Source organism: Magnolia sinica, chromosome 17 (assembly GCF_029962835.1).
Source record: "Magnolia sinica isolate HGM2019 chromosome 17, MsV1, whole genome shotgun sequence".
Lineage (NCBI taxonomy): Eukaryota > Viridiplantae > Streptophyta > Magnoliopsida > Magnoliales > Magnoliaceae > Magnolia > Magnolia sinica.
In genome coordinates, this window is record NC_080589.1 from 5956558 (window position 1) to 5974881 (window position 18324).

At 39.6% G+C, this 18324-nt stretch overlaps 1 protein-coding gene across 1 annotated transcript; it reads left to right on the plus strand.

Annotated features, from left to right (window-relative positions):
• Positions 1-14171: 14171 nt before the first annotated feature.
• On the plus strand, positions 14172-15872 carry LOC131231797 (scarecrow-like protein 18). The gene has a single exon (XM_058228102.1). The coding sequence runs from the start codon at positions 14172-14174 to the stop codon at positions 15870-15872; it is 1701 nt and encodes a 566-aa protein (XP_058084085.1).
• The last annotated feature ends 2452 nt before the right edge of the window (positions 15873-18324 follow it).

Sequence of the window (18324 nt, forward strand, 5' to 3'; positions counted from 1 at the left end):
TCTCGTAAAGTACGAGGCGGGGGTGCCTGATGCACCTCATTCTCATCTTGGGTATCCTCCACCCTGGGTGGAAGTGGAGGAGGTTGGTCTTCAGCCATAACTTCCATTAACTCAGGGGATTTCGAGCGGTGTCTAGTCCTGTGATGGATAGTCAACCCCTCAACCAATCCTCCTTCAGTCAAGAGACGTCGAGTGTTGTCACGGGCTCACTTGGGCATGAAACACTCGCAGCCCTCAAAAACCTAATCCTAAGAAAGGGAAAAAAATCTAGAAAGAAAGAGAGAGTTGGAAAGAAATTATCAAATTGGAGTCCCTAAGTTAAAAACTTACAAAATAAAGCAAAATAAGTTAGATTCTAAAAGAAAATAAAAATCTTTAAAAAGGAAGATAGAAGTAAACTAGTTTCTAAAAGAAGAAAGTCCTACACTAAAAGTAAATTAAAAAGAGATATGAAAAATAGAAAGTAGAGAGAAAGAACTTACCGAATTAGAAATTTCTATCTTAAAGGCCTACATAATAGGAAAGTTAGTTTCTAAACAAAAATTCTATGAGTAGAAAATTAGGAAACAAAATTAGATTCTAAAAGAGTTAGAATTAGAAAGTTATTACAAGACAAAAATCGAAAGTTAATTTCTAAAAAGGGAAAAGAAATAACCTAGTTTCTAAAAATAAAAGAGGAAAGTTTCTAAAAATAAATTATTTCCTATAGATAGGAGGATACTAGAATTAGAAAATTTCTAAAATTTAAACCCTAATTTTAAAAGTAGAAAAAGTAGAGAAATTAGGAAGGAATTACCAATTTAGAAACTTATGTCAGGATCCTACAAAACAGGAAAACAAGTTAGTTCTAGAAATCAAAAAGTCTACAACTAAAGTTAGTCAAATTCTAATCTTAAATTAATTCTAAACCTAATTAATTTCAGAGAATCGCAACCGTCAGTCCCCGGCAACGGCGCCAAAAACTTGTTCACTCCCCAAGTATAGGGTTGTGATGTAGTAATAAACTCGGTAAGACCGAGGTCGAATCCACAGGGACTGAAACTTGTACGTTTCCTGAAACTAGGTAGAAATAGAACTAGCCTAAGATGCAATCTAAATCAAATATAAATTGATGAATAATGGTGAGAGATTAATGTAAAACTTAAGGAATTCAGAGGAAGGAAACTAGGGATTCAGAGGATCCACTTGTAGAGATCAGGGAGATCTTATGCCTGCATCAGGAATCATGGAAATCAAACTGAACTTACTTGATTTAGTCTTCACGAGATGAATGGTATATGAATTAGAATGGATTCCATCACCAAACCATACCCAGGAGACAAAGTTAACAACAGAATTAAACTAATCACCAACCAATCAACATGCTATGAAGGTTAGGAAGGGTACTATCATCCAACCATACCCAGGAGATGATGGTGAACAACAGGGCCTCCTGACGTCATAAACATCAAAAGAGAAAAAAAAATATTCAAAGCCATTGCAAACCTATTGTAATTTCAGTCACAACAGATCATTAAAGACTGAGAAAATATTCCTTTAATAATCAACTTAAAATCAAATTAAGTTCAGAAATTTAAATTAAATGCATAGAATAGACTCTCCCATCTCGCTACAGGCTTCACCTCTTAGCCCTAGCTAAGAGGTTTAGCCACACATGAATGGGCTAAATAAAACAACAAAATAAAAATAAAAAGAAAAGAAAAGAACAAGAAGGAAAGAGAGAAACCAGCTTCACGTTCCAGCCAAAACAAGCTCCTTTTGCTCACGTCCTCCCCCCTTTTTCCCTTCAGCCACCCCTTTATATATGCATTAGGCGCATGCTGTGGCTCCTGGAGTCCGTGCGGAAAGCTCCTGGAAAGTTTCTTACACAGCCAGCGATGTAGCAGCGTGTGCAACAAAAACAAAACGCAAAAGGAGTTGCGTTTGGCCTCAATTTGGGAGGCTCGCTGTCCAGTAACCTCAAAACTGACTTCTTGGCTGGTCTTATGGGTACCCGTTTCAGCCTGTGAACGGTCCAGATCATGGATTCGGACGTCCTCTTGATCACAGAACGGTCCCTCAGCACCGGTTTTCACGGACGTGCATGAGCTTACACACGAGGGCTGCGCTGAGGTGGTCGGCGAGCCCGTGACTAGGATATTCTGGAAAATCCACTCCGTCCATTGAAATTATCTCGAAAAACCGTTGGGGAAGGACGAGACCGGTTTGATTTCGTTGTGGCCCACAAGACTTGGCGTTACACCGTTCATCTTGCGTTTGAACGGCTGGGATCGTGAAGATGCTTACATGGTAGAAAAAGGACACCTAGGCGTTGTTCTTGGCCATCTCCTACGACAAGTGGACAGTTTGGATCATCGAACTGAGGAGCAAGTGGGGCCCACTAAGGTCCGTCCGCAAGTCTCTGACGCTGTTTCCTTTTTTTAAAAACGAACTTCGGGTCAGCCCTTTGTTTGATCGGACTCTCTGTCCGGTGCACTTCTTGTGCACATGTACCCTATGTACATGCAATGTACATATGGGTTCATCGTGATGTTCGAGAGAAATCTGAGCCGTCCATCCATTTTTTCGCCTCATTTAAGGCGTTGAGTCCAAAATTGAAGCGTATCCAGAAACTAAGTGGGCCCCAAATTGGAGATTAATGGGCTGATCTGTCCGTTGGCCCATTTACCGAGATCTTCAATTGTTGAAATTTAATATGTACGGTTTATTTATATCTCCCAGGCCATGTATGAATTTTTGAGCCAATCAGATAGCGGGAACTATGTGATCTTGCATTCTTCACCAATTTCGGGGTTCTCTAAAATTAGTCCACGTTACCAAAACATGGTGCTATCATGACTTGGTGTTAGAACATTAACCACTGCCAGAGGTTTGGGATCTAGCTCTAGCAATGGCACTATCATGCTCAGGTCATTTCATCACCATTCCGTCTCACCATCGAGATTGAATCTGGATGCAACCTGAGGGCCACTTGAGAGACCCATCACAGAAAATTGACGATAATCAACCCATTTTCTTCAAGCTGACCATATCATTCTCATAAATAAGCATCACACATGAATGCACATAATCCAACAATGATATAGATGCAGCTTGATCATGCATACAAAGCAAAGGCAAGGACATCAGGCCAACAACAGAGGTCACAACTGAAAGGCGCCCGTATGGGTGGGCCCATAGGATCCAACAGCATAGATGATCTTTGGACCTTCGCACAAAACCAAAGGTGGAAGTTAAACTTCCAGAGGTCTGCCTAACCACTATGAGAGTAGAGAGGATATTGTCACTCTAATTCGACAGTTGAGATGGCCCATCAGATTATGATTAATGGCTTAGATCATTCAGTGGTGGGCCAGAAAGACAAATGGGCATTATCTTTTCTCTTTTCTCTTTGGTATGTCTCTTAATTTTTTGATACCTTACAAGAGTAGATTATCCCATCTCTTCCCAATTATATCTACGTTGAATTTAAAATTCAATTCCAACTCCAAAATACTAATAATAATGTAGAGAGATTAATTAAAAAGAAACTCGCATGGGACCCGCCACAAATAATAAAGTAGGGTGATTAATTAGAGAAAACTTGTGTGGGCCCCACCAGCTCATATCCAACAACAACCAGTTTGTCGAGAACGATACTTTCACCTCGAATCTCCTAAGAACTTCAGCCAAGAAGTGGAAGACAACGAGAAAATGACATAATACAAGAAGCATGAGGGAAGAACAGCTGAACATGTCTTCGCTGGTAGAAAAGATGAGCCGAATAAAACAAGATGAACAGTACAGAAAGAGACCATGAAAACGATAGGCCTGGAAATCCTCCCTGATTGGGAATTAATAGAAAGAAATGAATAGGAGGTATGTTCTTTAGAGTTGTATGATCCACACGGAAGATATGGGCTCAGGTCCTTAGTTGGTGCAAGTGCGGTGGATTCTTGCCTGATTGGGAATTAATAGAAGGTAATGAATAGGAGGGAAATGTGTTCTCTGAGGCCGGATCTACTCCAAGCGCTTGTAGGATAGGGCCTGTTTAGTTTTCCAATCACCCGCCAATTGGGCAATATTAATTAGCTATCCTATAATTGTGGTGACATCACTTACATTTGACTGGAATAATTGGATAATTATGGTGACATCACTTACATTTGACTGGAATAATTGTATTATATCACATTTGATACATAAAATGTAATGATTAAAATTTCATCCATGTGTATTTAACTCTCACTTTTATTTTTTGTGTCCTAATTCTCTTTTAACCAAACACCCCGAAAAAATAATGATGATTCATTTACTTTGATTTATACGGTGAATTGGGAAACCAAACAGGCCCTTAAGGTAAAAGAACACTGCAATTTGTAGGTCCCATATTCGTCTATGTATACAATCCAATCCAATCTGATCATCATGTACGTCTAACCATTTTTTCCTCAGTGGCCAAAATTCACTCCAATCTAACTCTTAGTTGAGTCACCCCATAGGGGACAACACCACGACCCTTCTTTATTAATTGAACGGGTATTTCCATCATTTTGTAAAATTCTAGGTACTCTAAAAAAATCAGCTTTGTGAACACCTACACGCACATTGCAGTTCCCGTCCAAAATTTTCTTCCCGACCAATTTTTTGGTGGGAGCTTATTTCTACTGAAAGCTAGGTAGGGCCAGCCATTGTGTTTTTACAAATCCTCCCGGTCCATCCGTTTCCTCGTATCATTATAGGAAATGGAACGAAAAAAATAAGGCAGATTCAAAACTGAACTGGCCGCACAATAAGAAATAGTGAGATTGAATGTCCATTGAAACATTAGTAGGGTTGGAAAAAATTTGGATCCGGCTAATATAATTGTGTTTTCAGTTCATCTTATAATAATGACCTTCTGAACGGTATGGATTTCATATAAACATCATGGTAGACTCAGAGAGTTTTCAACGATGGTTATTTCTCTACCCACTGCTTCCAGTCGTGCGACCCACTTTTTTTCTTCTTTTTTTTAAAACACTGAAAATTTTCCATTACAGTCGTGCGGCCCATTCGAGTTTTAGATTTACGTAATTTTAGGTCTAATGTCATCAAATGATCTAGAAATATGGATGGACGTTGTAGATTTGCCACAAACATCAAAATGGGCCCCACAAAAGCTTGGAGTGGATCTAACCTCTACCCCTGTGATGTGACGCGGATTGCTGTATGCAGATTTCTTTCCTGTGCTGAGATGATTGGTGGGACCCACCGTGATGTTGGTGAGAAATCCACCCCGTTCATCCGTTTTGAGAGATCATTTGAGGAAATAAGATAAAAAATGAAGCGGATCCAAAACTCAAGTGGGCCACATGAGAGGGAAAATTGGGAAAAGAAATGTCTACCGTTGAAACCTCCAGCTTGGTGTTTACATGCCATCCAAACTGTTTATAAGGTCATTACCATTGGGATGAAGTGAAAACACACACACACACACACACACAAAAAAAAAAAAAAAAAACTACTTATCCTGATGCAAAACTTCTGCGGCCATTGAAATGTTTAAACAGTGGTCACTGAATCAGCACTTTTGCCTCTGTGGCCCACTTGAGTATTTAAATCCTTGTCAATTTTGGTCGCATATCTTAAAATGAGTTTGCCGAACAGATGTACGGGTTGGATTCCTCACCATCATTACGATGGGCCCACCTAGCATCTCAGCACAGGAGCTTCCTGCTAAAGGATTTGGCAAGCAATCTGGGTACAGGATTGCCTACTGACACTATTTGACAGTAGTTAGTGGCTACTGAACAGTCCTCTGTAGGCCCAACTTGATGTATTTGTTTTATCCATACCGTTCATCTATTTTTCCAGGTCATTTCAAGGCCTTATCCAAAAAATGAGACATATCCAAACCTCAAGTGGACCACGCCGTTCATCTATTTGTTTTATCCACTGTCCATTTTTCTGTTTTCATTATTACATTAATGCGATCGAGCTGTGATGTGAGTCCACTACTACTTATTGGACATGGACTCTAATATGTAGCCTGATTCATAACTCGAGTGAGCCCTAGAATCTCTCCCAATCCGCTTTGGAAATAAAAAAATCAGGCAGATAAAAAAGTCACACGGACGAAATCGCAAGGACTGAAGCTGCCTAGAATATGATATTTGTGTTTTACCTTTATTCATGTTTATGTATAACTGTGAACATGTTGGATGAGAAATAAACAACAATACGAGCCCCATGGACATTTCAACTGTATACATCATTTTTACCCTATTTGCTGTAGTAAGGTCTAACTGAGCTTTGGCTGTGATTCAATTTTGGGATCATGCCCATCCATCTTTTCTTCCATAACAATTTAGGGCATTAATGTAAGACCTGTATCCTATCTCATACTATTCCGTAGGCTTCCGCAGTCCTCTCGGTCAAATTCCAGCGACTCGCGTTCTGTTATCAGTGTTTGTGCACGATTCTGAGTCGTGTTTCATATATCAGAGTCGGCTCAACTCGAAACTTTTATCCTTACGATCGCGCCGTCGCCATGGTTCCAACGCCGCGTCTTGCGGGCCAAGGCGATACCCGAGCCAGGATATGTGGGCACGCGTTTAATTCGAGGAAAACGCCGCACGTTGTGAATTCTGAGGGGATCTCTACAACCCCTCACATCAATTAATCAAGATATAAGTCAAGTACCTATCCTATCAACACCCATCCCTCTCTTACACAAGCCTTACCCTAACTCAACTCTCTCTCTCTCTCTTCACCCATCCGTCTTTCATCCAAAATTCAACCAAGCTCATGCCCTCCATATACTTTTCTTACACCACCCTCTAAGCTTTCTATAAGCTTATGCACGATAGATGCGTGCAGGTGATGATAGGTTGTAGCAGCATTGGACAGGACTTGACCAGTCTTGGAGGCCACTCGACCAGTCGAGAAGGTCCTTATGATTGTACTCAAATGATTATATTAGTGGATATGTGGTGATGATATTGTTCTTATGATTTGGGTATACTTGTGGTTATGCTTTTTATGAAACAAATTCATGTTGAAAATCTTTCTTGTAAGATCTCAGTATCGAAATCTAGCGTATAAGCGCTGGGAGCTGAGAATGGGATACTACGGAAGCTGTCGATGTCGGATTCGGTGATCGAAAATTTTGTGAGCCCGGTGTTCGAATTTGGGGCGTGACAATTAAGCATCAAGAGGTAGATCCATATCATAAATGAACTACATCATAAGGTCCGCTGGTTTCTTACAAAATGGTCTTAATAGACATTCATCATATTTTCTGATGGTGTAGTTCACTAGAGATTTCGATCAGCTTATATGTTGATATATCATACTCGAATGACCTAATGAAACAAATAGACAGTACGAATACGCAACATGTTCATCAAGGCGTGTCTTGTCGAATGCACGTTGAACGTTTTCACCAAACCATGAGTGGTTGTGTTTCTACTTATAAGAAGACATTTTTCGAAAACAAACGAACCTCACACTGACGCACACCAATCCACATCGAATCTCTAAAATAGCACTGATCCACTCCGGCTTGCACTGCAGCCCCTTCGAACGCATGTCGAATGCTTTCACCAAAGTATAAGTGGGTGTGTATCCACTTGAGAATATGTTGCACCAGGGTACGAAGACTCTGAAAATAATCAAACCCCCACTCCGACGCACAACGACCTACATCAAACCCCTAAAATAACGTTGATGCACTCCGACTTACACTATAACCCCTTTAAACGTAAGTCGAACACTTTCACCGAACTACGTACGAGTAGATATGTATCTACCTAAAAAGATGCTATATCAGGGTACGAAGACTCTAAAATACTCTAACCGCCCCCCACACCGATGAATACCTCCCACACCAAACTCCTAAAATAACATCAACCTACTCTGACTTTTATTGCAACCCTTTCAACCGCACAACGAATGCTTTTATCGAACTACGAATGAGTGCGTATCCACCTTTGAAGATGCTACATCAAGGTATGGATTTAAGAAACAATCGAACCCCACACCGATAGACACCAACCCATACCGAACCCTTAAAATGGCAATGACCTACTCCGACTTTCATTGTAGTCCCTTCGTACGCACGTCGAATGCTTTCACCAAACTACGAGTGGGTGTGTATCTACCTGAGAAGATGTTGCATCAGGATACGGAGACTCCGAAAATAATTAAACCCCACACCGACCCACACTGACCCACACCAAGCCCCTATAATAGTGTTGATCCACTCCAAGCTGCACTGTAGTCCATTCGAACGCATGGCAAACACTTTCACCAAACCATGAATGGGTGCGTATCCACTTCAGAAGACGCTGCATCAGGGTACGGAGACTCCAGAAACACTTTAACCCCACATCGACGGACACTGATGAACACCGACTCAATCCACTCTGACTTGCATTTAAACCCCTTCGAACGCATGTCGAACGCTTTCACCAAACTACGAATGGGTGTGTATCCACTTGAAAGACGTTACATCAGGGTATGGAGACTCCAAAAACAATCAAACCTCACATCGACGCACACTGGCCCACACCGAACCCCTAAAATAACATCGATCTACTTCGACTTGCACTGCAGCCCATTCGAAAGTACGTCGAACGCTTTCACCGAAATATAAATGGGTGTGTATATACCTGAGAAGATGTTGCATTAGGGTACAAAGATTCCAGAAACAATCGAACCCCACACTAACACACACTAACCACACCGATCCAGTCCAACTTCTATTGCAAACCTTTTGAACACATGTCGAATGCTTTCACTTAACTACAAGTGGGTGTGTATATATCCACCTGAGAAGATGGTCCATCAAGGTACTCTAAAAATAATTATACCCCACACCGATGCACATCGACCCACACTGAACCCTAAAGTAGCATCAATCCACTCCGACCTTTTTTTTTTTTTTTCAAAAGGAGGGTTCACACCCCTAAAATTTGATAATATGAACATGGGATGTACAAGCCAAACTTTTAAGTGGGCTCCACAAAAAACTATGGGCCTCACCTATCATATCATCTAATTTGCAAAAGGAAAAGGGAAAAGAAAATACTACAACCACCCGAAAAAAACACTATCAACCAGCCTCTCCTAATAACAAAGCCACTGATCCCTGCTCCTCAACTGATTGGGGAAGACACAAACCCGTGAGTAGAGGCTGCCACAAAAACATACCTCGGCAGACTAGAACTCACAAACATTTCTAAATTATTGGAGGATGCCCTTGCTACCTTATATCTTGAAAAACGATGTGCCAGCGTACAATCCACTCCGACTTGCATTGTAGCCCCTTTGAATGCATGTCAAATGCTTTAATTGATTGAATTACAAATGGGTACATATCCACATAAGAAGATGCTACATTAGGGTATGAAGACTCTAGAAATACTATAACCTCTACACCAACGAACATTGACCCACATAAAACTCCTAAAATAACATCGATATACTCTGACTTCCACTGTAACCCTTTTGAACGCACGTCAAATGTTTTCACCAAACTATGAGTGGGTGCGTATCGACCTAAAAAGATGATACATTGGGATACAAAGACTCCGAAAAGACTCTAACCCCACACCGAAGAACACCGACCCACATCGAACCCTTAAAATAACATTGATCCACTCCGAGTAGCACTACAACCCCTTCCAATGCAAGTCAAATGCCTTCACCGAATTACGAATAGGTGTGTATCCACTTGAGAAGATGATGTATTAAGGTACAAAGACTTTGGAAACAATCGAACCCAACACCAACCCACAATGAACCCTTGAAATAGCGTTGATCCACTCTGACTTGCACTGCAGCCCCTTTGAATGCATGTCAAAAGCTTTCAGTGAACTACAAATGGGTGTGTATCCATATGAGAAGATGTTGCATCAGCGTAAGGAGATTCCATAAATAATCGAACCCTACACAGACGCACACTGAGCCGCACCAAACCTATAAAATAACACTGATCCACTCCAACTTGCACTGCAAGCCCTTCGAACGCATGTTGAACGCTTTCATCAAACTATGAGTATGTGTGTATCCACCTTTGAAAAGGCAACATCAAAGAATGGAGACTCCAAAAATAATCAAACCCCACACCGATGCACATCGGCATACACTGAACCCCTAAAATAATGCTGATCCACTCTAACTTACACTATAAACCCTTCAAATGCATGTCAAACACTCTCACCGAAGTACGAGTGGGTGCATCTCTACTTAAGAAGATGCGGCATCAGGGTATTGAGACTCCGAAGACACTCAAATCCTACACCGATGAACACCAACTAACCCACTCCGATAACATCAATCTACTCCGACTTGCATTATAGCCCTTTCAAATGCACGGCGAACCCTTTCTCCGAACTAAGAATGGGTGTGTATCCAATTGAAAAGACGTATCCAATCAAGATTAGACAATAAGTGGGCCCATTTTTAAATAGTGAGTTTTTTTTTGTTTTTATTTTTTTATTTTTTTGTAAATCACTTATAACCAAAAGAACCAAGATAAGAATACATGTTTTGCATATTTTAAATACTCAATCATGGATTTCAATCTTCGATTTGTAAATTTGGGGAAAATGGGACAGAATGGGGAAGATCCAATATTTCTTAATTTTATCTATTTAAATTGCAATTAGAGTAAAAAATTGCATTAAACGTGTTTGAGGGTTGAGCTGAAAATTGGGGGTCGCATCTATCTGTTTCGTCAGAAAACGCACACTTTCAGCTCAAAAACGGATTTTTAGAAAAATTTTACTATTTTTAGTAATTTCAATTTTTATTATTTATTTTTTCTATTTTCAGAGTTTTAGATTTTCTTCCCTTTTAGAAATAACTTTTAATTATACTAGGACTCTTCTAGAGAAAGTTTATTTGAAATTTTTATTTTTAGAATGTAAACTGCAATTAGAGAATTTCTAAGTGTAGTGATGCCTTTTTTAACATCCCTGAAAGTTCATTGAAAAAACCTCAAAAACACTATTTTTCAAAAAAAAAAAACATTATGTGATCATCTCAGACTCATGTGCCAAGTCTCTTGCGTAACTCGAGGACGAGTTTTTTTCAAGTGGAGGGGTCTGATGTAGAACGTGTCACAGATACGTTCCTAGCATGGTTGGGCCAAAAGAAGATGGACCGTAAATTGACCATAACTTTTGATCCGGGTATCGTTATGGGGCGCACAGCCTATCAATCTTTATTGAAATGGGTCATCCGAGGGCAATTGACCCACAAAGTGGGTCGCATCTGTCTGTTTCGTCAAAAAATGCGCGCTTTTAGCTTAAAAACGAATTTTTAGGAAATTTTTACTATTTTTAGTAATTTCGATTTTTTTTTTTCTATTTTTAGAGTTTTAGATTTTCTTCCCTTTTAGAAATAACTTTTAATTATACTAGGACTCTTCTAGAGAAAGTTTATTTGAAATTTTTATTTTTAGAAATTAGGCATTAGAAGAGTTTTATTAGAATTAGGATTTTTATTAGAGTTAGAATTTTGCTATTTTTGGTAATTACGAATTTTAGTTTATTTTTTCTTTATTAATGGTGTAAGGAGACGCATTAGACTATTATCAATGATTCATTAATCAATTTCTAATTTATTAGAATTTATTTCTTTTTCTACTTTCTTTCATCATGGATTCAAGAATTCTCTGTGAGGAGTTCAGAGAAGTTTCGTGGATTTGGAATAGTTATCTTCTTGATGAAGACGGTGCTCGACCTCACGTCCTTGTGTCAATTTGGTATCAGAGCGAGGTTTTTCCTCGAATCAATGGCTTCTAACGACGGGTCGGGCAACAATCCCATGGGCGGTGCTCCAAGGAATTTACTTTTAATGGCGGTAGCTTTCGAAGCAGCGCAACGAGAGAATCGGCAAGCCATACAAGGGCTGTAGGCTTCCATCAACCGTATGACAGATCGCATAGCAGAGGCCTTAAGGCAACTCCGTGTTCCTGGTGGTGATCCGCCACCAACAATTGTTGCCACTCGTAATCACTATGATTGCAGGATGGTGCGAACAGTGAACAATAGGATCACTCCTGAAAAGGTGGGACCCAATAATATGATTTCACAATATCCTGGACGAGGCAGTGATCGGATGAATCGAGAATTCAAGATGAGGGTCGATCTTCCTAACTTCAATAGCCAACTTCACATTAAGGATTTTCTTGATTAGCTTTCTGAAGTTGAGCGATTCTTTGAATATATGAAAATCCCTGAAGTAAAGAAGGTTAAGCTTGTAACCTACAAATTGAAGGGCGGAGCTTCAACTTGGTGGGAACAACTTCAACTCGAGCGTACGAGACAAATGAAAGCTCCAATTTGCACGTGGCAGCGGATGAAGCAGTTATTATGCATGCGATTCCTCCCTCGAGATTACAATAAAGTATTATTCCAACAAAACCAAAATTATTATCAGGATAGTCGATCAGTAAAAGGTTATGCAGAAAAATTCTATTATTGGTCCGCGAGTAACGACCTCATCGAAACGGAATCACGACAGACCACAAGATTCATCAATGACAAACATGTGACCTCTATAGGAATGGAGAACCAACCCAAGACTTCTAAGGTGGAGGGATAATATCTCATGATTGAACAGGCCTTTGTTAAACAATCTGAGAAAATGGAAAATATATATCCATTAGTTAAAAAGAAAAAATATGTGGAGCCTGTGAATATCCTTGAGGATTCAGAACTAGTATCGCAGGAGTTCAAGGGGGTTGTGTTCGATGAACTCCCTAATAAATTACCTCCCATACGAGATATACAAAATCACGTTGATCTCATCTCAGGGGCAAGTCCGCCTAATTGCCCACATTATCAGAAAGAATATGAGATCTTGAAGGCAGTCAGATGTGAAGGAACTGATCAATATTAGTCAAGTCAAGGAAAGCATGAGTACATGTATTGTGTCAGATCAAGAGCTTAATGCCAAGTACAAAAAAATTGGCTAATAAACATCGGCGTCAAAAGTTATCTCAGACTCATGTGCCAAGTCTCTTGAGTAACTCGAGGACGAATTTTTTTTAAGTGAAGGGGTCTGATGTAGAACGTGTCACAGATACGTTCCTAGTATGGTTGGGCCAAAAGAATATGGACCATAAATTGACTATAATTTTTGATCCGGGTATCGTTACGGGGCGCACAACCCATTAATATTTATTGAAACGGGTCATCTGAGGTGAATCGATCCACAAAGTGGGTCGCGTCTATCCATTTCGTCAGAAAACGCGCGCTCTCAGCTCAAAAATGGATTTTTAGAAAAATTTTACTATTTTTAGTAATTCCGATTTTTTAATTTTTTTTTTCTATTTTTAGAGTTTTAGATTTTCTTCCCTTTTAGAAATAACTTTTAATTATACTAGGACTCTTCTACAAAAAGTTTATTTGAAATTTTTATTTTTAGAAATTAGGCATTAGAAGAGTTTTATTAGAATTAGAATTTTTATTAGAGTTAGAATTTTACTATTTTTGATAATTACGAATTTTAGTTTATTTTTTCTTTATTAATGGTGTAAGGAAACGTATTAGACAATTATCAATGATTCATTAATCAATTTCGAATTTATTAGAATTTATTTTTATTTTCTACTTCCTTTCCTCATAAATTCGAGAAGTCTCTGTGAGGAGTCCAAAGAAGTTCCGTGGATTCGGAATAGTTATCTTCTTGAGAAAGACAGTGCTCAACCTCACGTCCTTCGCTGTGTCATATATGGTCCTCAAACAACCAAAATCTCCCACATGGCCATGGTGTGGTGCAAGTTGGTAACTTCATCATATCAACATCCACATTCCGCCTGGAATAAAATTTTAATTTTCAATTCAATGATGGCTTGTTTTTAACCCTCTTGACAAGTGCTATAAAACAAATTCAATTATATATGTTCTCGCATCGAATTGCAATTCGTATGATTGACAACATGAAAGTGACATGCAATGGAAATGTACAAACATTTGCGGAAAATGCTATTCGTGTATTTTATATATGTTAGAAGTTGGTCTGGTGAATCCGGCAATGATCTCACCATTCCTTGTCATCTTTTGTATGAATCTTAAGGGTGATTAATATTTGTAGTTGGCATCTTTTGATTACAACTGGAGTATTCTCATCTTTAGATCCATACATCCAAACACTACAATATAACTAACGGCGATTTGGGTCACTTCCATTTCGAGATGGAATATGCTCTCTTACCTTTTGGGGCATTTGATTGCAATGGAGTCGAAAATTTCCACATATCTCTTTTGGGATTTGAAAGAGAGGAGGAAGAAGAAGATACAAAGGGCTCCGGAGGAATGGATTACGTATATACCGATAATCTGTTCGGTTATGATTACAATGAAGAGAGATATTTCGATCGTATGTGCTCCTACATGTCTTCTGCTGAAATTCAATCACTTGAAGAACCTGTAAAACTGAATACAGGCCTAGATTGTAATCAAAAGCTATCGAACGCCAAAGATCGAGAGCTTCTTGAAACCAGCGAGAAGGCGAGCTCGACATATTTATCATCGTTGGATATACTGAACAGGTATAGAACTGATCGAACTATATCGAATGCAGATAAAAGAAGCGAATTGCCTTCCGAAGCATCGTGCAATTACCAATTATCGACGGAGGAAGTCATGAGGGTTGCCGGGGCCCGTTTTATCCAATTCTCAGGCCATGCGGATGAAAACCTCTCGTTGCTAACACACCCCTTCAGTTCGTTATTCTCAGGTCTCATGGATGAAGATGTGAAGAACGTTGAGCTCGTCCAACTTCTTCTCTCTTCAGCTGAGAAGATAGGTCACCGGCAGTACGAACGGGCACGCAAATTGCTTACGCAGTGCAGCGATAGGTCCTCAAGCACTGGCAATCCTGTTGAAAGAGTCGTTCACTACTTCATGGAAGCCTTGCAGGAAAGGATCGACAGAGAAATGGGGGAATTGAAGGGGTCGACGATCAAGGCTAGACTGGGAGAAAATGTCGAAGAAGCGATATTGAGCCTGCACCCAGCATTCCTGGCATTCCATCAACTGTTCCCATTCTCTCAAGTCCTGCAATTCACGGCAATTCAGGTCATCATAGACAATGTGGCCTCGGCAACAAGGGTCCATCTAATCGATCTCGGAATCAGGGTGGGCATACATTGGACCATCTTAATGCAGGCTCTTGCAGTGCGGTCCACACATCGGATCGAGCTTCTGAAGATAAGCGCGGTCGGAACATTGAGGGATAAGATTGAGGAGACTGGGAAGCATCTGGTGAGCTTTGCCGAGACGCTGAATTTGCCTTTCGCTTTCAATGCAGTTATAGTATCCGATGTGAGCGATATTGACGAAGATCGATTCGGGCTAGAAACTGGTGAAGTGGTTTGTGTCCATATTCCCTGCATTTTGAGGAAATTGATCTTTAGGCCTGATGGTTTGAAGAAACTAATGAGACTGATAAGGAACCTCAATCCATGTGTAATGACGGTCACTGAAGTCCAAGGGAACCATAACTCTACTTCATTCATTAACCGTTTCACCGAAGCGCTCTTCTTCTACGGTGCATGGTTCGATTGCATCGGCATGAGCATGGCTGGAAATAGTGGCGATCGGCTGCACATTGAAGGAAACTTCTTTCGTCAAGGAATTCAAAGCATGGTAGTGAGAGAGGGGACTGAGAGGGTCATCAGGCATGTGGGGATCGACATGTGGAGATCATTCTTTGCACAATATGAGTTCGTTGAGGCCGAACTGGGCCAGCGGGCCTTGTATCAGGCAAGGCTGATTGTGAATAAGTTTGCTTGTGGGAATTATTGCACACTTGATATGAAGGGGAAATGCCTGACCATTGGATGGAAGGGGACACCATTGTTTTCTGTTTCTGCTTGGAAGTTGAATTGGTAGAGAGAGTTTTTTTTCTTTTCTTTTCTTTTCTTTTTTTTTTTTTTGTAAATATCACTCTATTGCTTTTCTGAATGTATTAGAATATTTGATTTACCTTATTCAAATAGCTTCAAAGGTTTTCATGTTTTGGGAAATGGATTAGATATAAATTTGAATTTTGTTCACAATATGTTTTAGGGTGTGTTTGGATGCAATATTGAAGTGAATTGCAGTAATTAGTCTAATGTAATGGAAGGAATCATGGAGTCCTGATTCAGCACAAGCCGATATATGCTCATTTCGTATAATTAAATGTTGGATAACTCAGAAAGATTCTAGTTTGGAAGATCCTAACCATGAAATGATCTTCCACCTCTTTCTGGAACTTTGTTGTATTTTTCCCCCCTAAGTGTATATTTGTTGCCCACCAATCAAAGTGCTATAAACACAATTCACATGTGGACCATAAGATTTGTGCTCTAGGCCTGTTAGGATGCTATTCATGTTATGATCCATCAGGACTTCATAATTCCTCCACATCTTATGACTTATGATCCATCAGGACTTCATAATTCCTCCAGTGGAAATGACCAAGTTGCAATTTCCTTTATAAGCAATCTCATTGAGTGTTTGGGCTCCAAATCACAATCTCATTAAATTTAAGTTGGATTTGAAAGAAACCCAACTTCAATTTGGGGCCTACTTCCTCATCACAAATAGTAGGATATAGTATTAGTTTTTGCCATTTCATATTGATTAGAAGAAAGAATGTTCGCAATTCAATTCACTTCTGCATCCAAACACGGCCAAGTGAATGCAATTTATATCTATGGTCTCATTCATCCATTTAAGAACTAAGCTGATGGAGATTGAGCAACAATTAGATGAGAAGCTGGGATCAAGAGACTGAGATACAACAGATTCTTAAAAGAGATTCCATTCTCGGGAATACAAAAACTGCATTTGGATACATGAAAAGAGATGTTAGGAACACCTGAATACTGGGAATTCATAAATATGACTGTTGCAGGGAAATCAAAACCTCGGATAGTGCTGTAAATGGGGCGGGCTCGGGGCGGGCCAATCATAATCAGAATATTTATTAGAGTCGGCCCATCAGGCCGGCCCAAATGGTTCAAAATCCGGGTCCAAAACAACCGCAGGCCCGACCTTTTGACAAGCCCGTTACCGGAGGAATATATTTCCTGCCGTTTCCCGGCAAATGCAAGCAAACACCTTTCAAGGGAGTCAAATAATAACCAGGTCATGCCGCTGGTGTGACGATGTCCATTCATGTGGAACAATGATTTCTGTGATCAAAACCGTTTATCTGATGGACCTTACAAGGGATATATTGAAGGTGAAGATCTCAACGTTTGGATCATGTGACTTTTTTAAAAATATATTGAAGATGGACCATTGTTGTATTTTCTCTTTAGCTGTCCATTTACATGCTGTTAATTGATGGGTTTAGATCTTCCAAACTTCAAAGATTTTCAAGGCGTTCCAATCTATGCTGTGGACCATCGGATAGATGGCGGTGATTAATGAACAATGGCTCCACATTTAGTGCTCGTTTGGGAGCATAGAGTTGAATTTTGATTTGTAATCTGGCATTTTGAATTCTTAAAGTTCAATTTTATGCGGGGACATGAATTTTCAAATTTTAGATTTAAAAATTGTGTTTAGAATGGTAAATTTTAACTCCTCGAATATATTCACAATATAATGAATATGATGAATTAAATGCTCAAAAATACTTTTACATAACATATATGAAAAATACTATTTGCTAAGACTGATATCTCGCTTCAATATCCTTGTCCATTCCATCGGTGATCCTGCCAGAAATGTACAACAAAAATCTATGGACTAAGTTAAATGGGGATCTTGTTGAAAATACTTGAAAATTCACAATAGAGATCCATGGACTAAGTTCAATGGGGACTATAAAAAAATGGACAACGGATATACATAGAATAAGCTCAATGGGGATCCTATTGAAAATGCAAAATGGATATCCTTGGACCAGGCTCAATGATGATTTTGAAAAAAAAAAATGCACAACGGAGATTTATAGACTAAGCTCATGAGAATTTGGTTGAAAATGCACAATAGAAATCAATGGACCCAGCTCCATAGTGATCCTATACAAAATGCACAATAAAGATTAATGAATTAAGCTCAATGAGAATCCTATAAAAAATGCACTATGAAGATCCTTGGACTAATGATGTGGAGCAAGTCGCGGATAGTTTCATGGCCACAATGGATAAGAAAAGGCTCAATTGGAAGCAGAAGTGATCCGAACCATCCAGACCTTAAAACAAATGTATCTCGCAAACCGGAATAAATTATTTGACGTACCATATATGATTTTGAGGTAGGACAAGCTACTTTAGCCACCCAACCCCACTGTGCTGGGTTTCACATGCCAAATTTGTAAAATACCATCAGATCGACGGTCGAATTC

Excerpts from the sequence above, each read along its gene's own strand:
- LOC131231797 (XM_058228102.1), top strand. The coding sequence starts at position 14,172 with ATGGAATATGCTCTCTTACCTTTTGGGGCATTTGATTGCAATGGAGTC.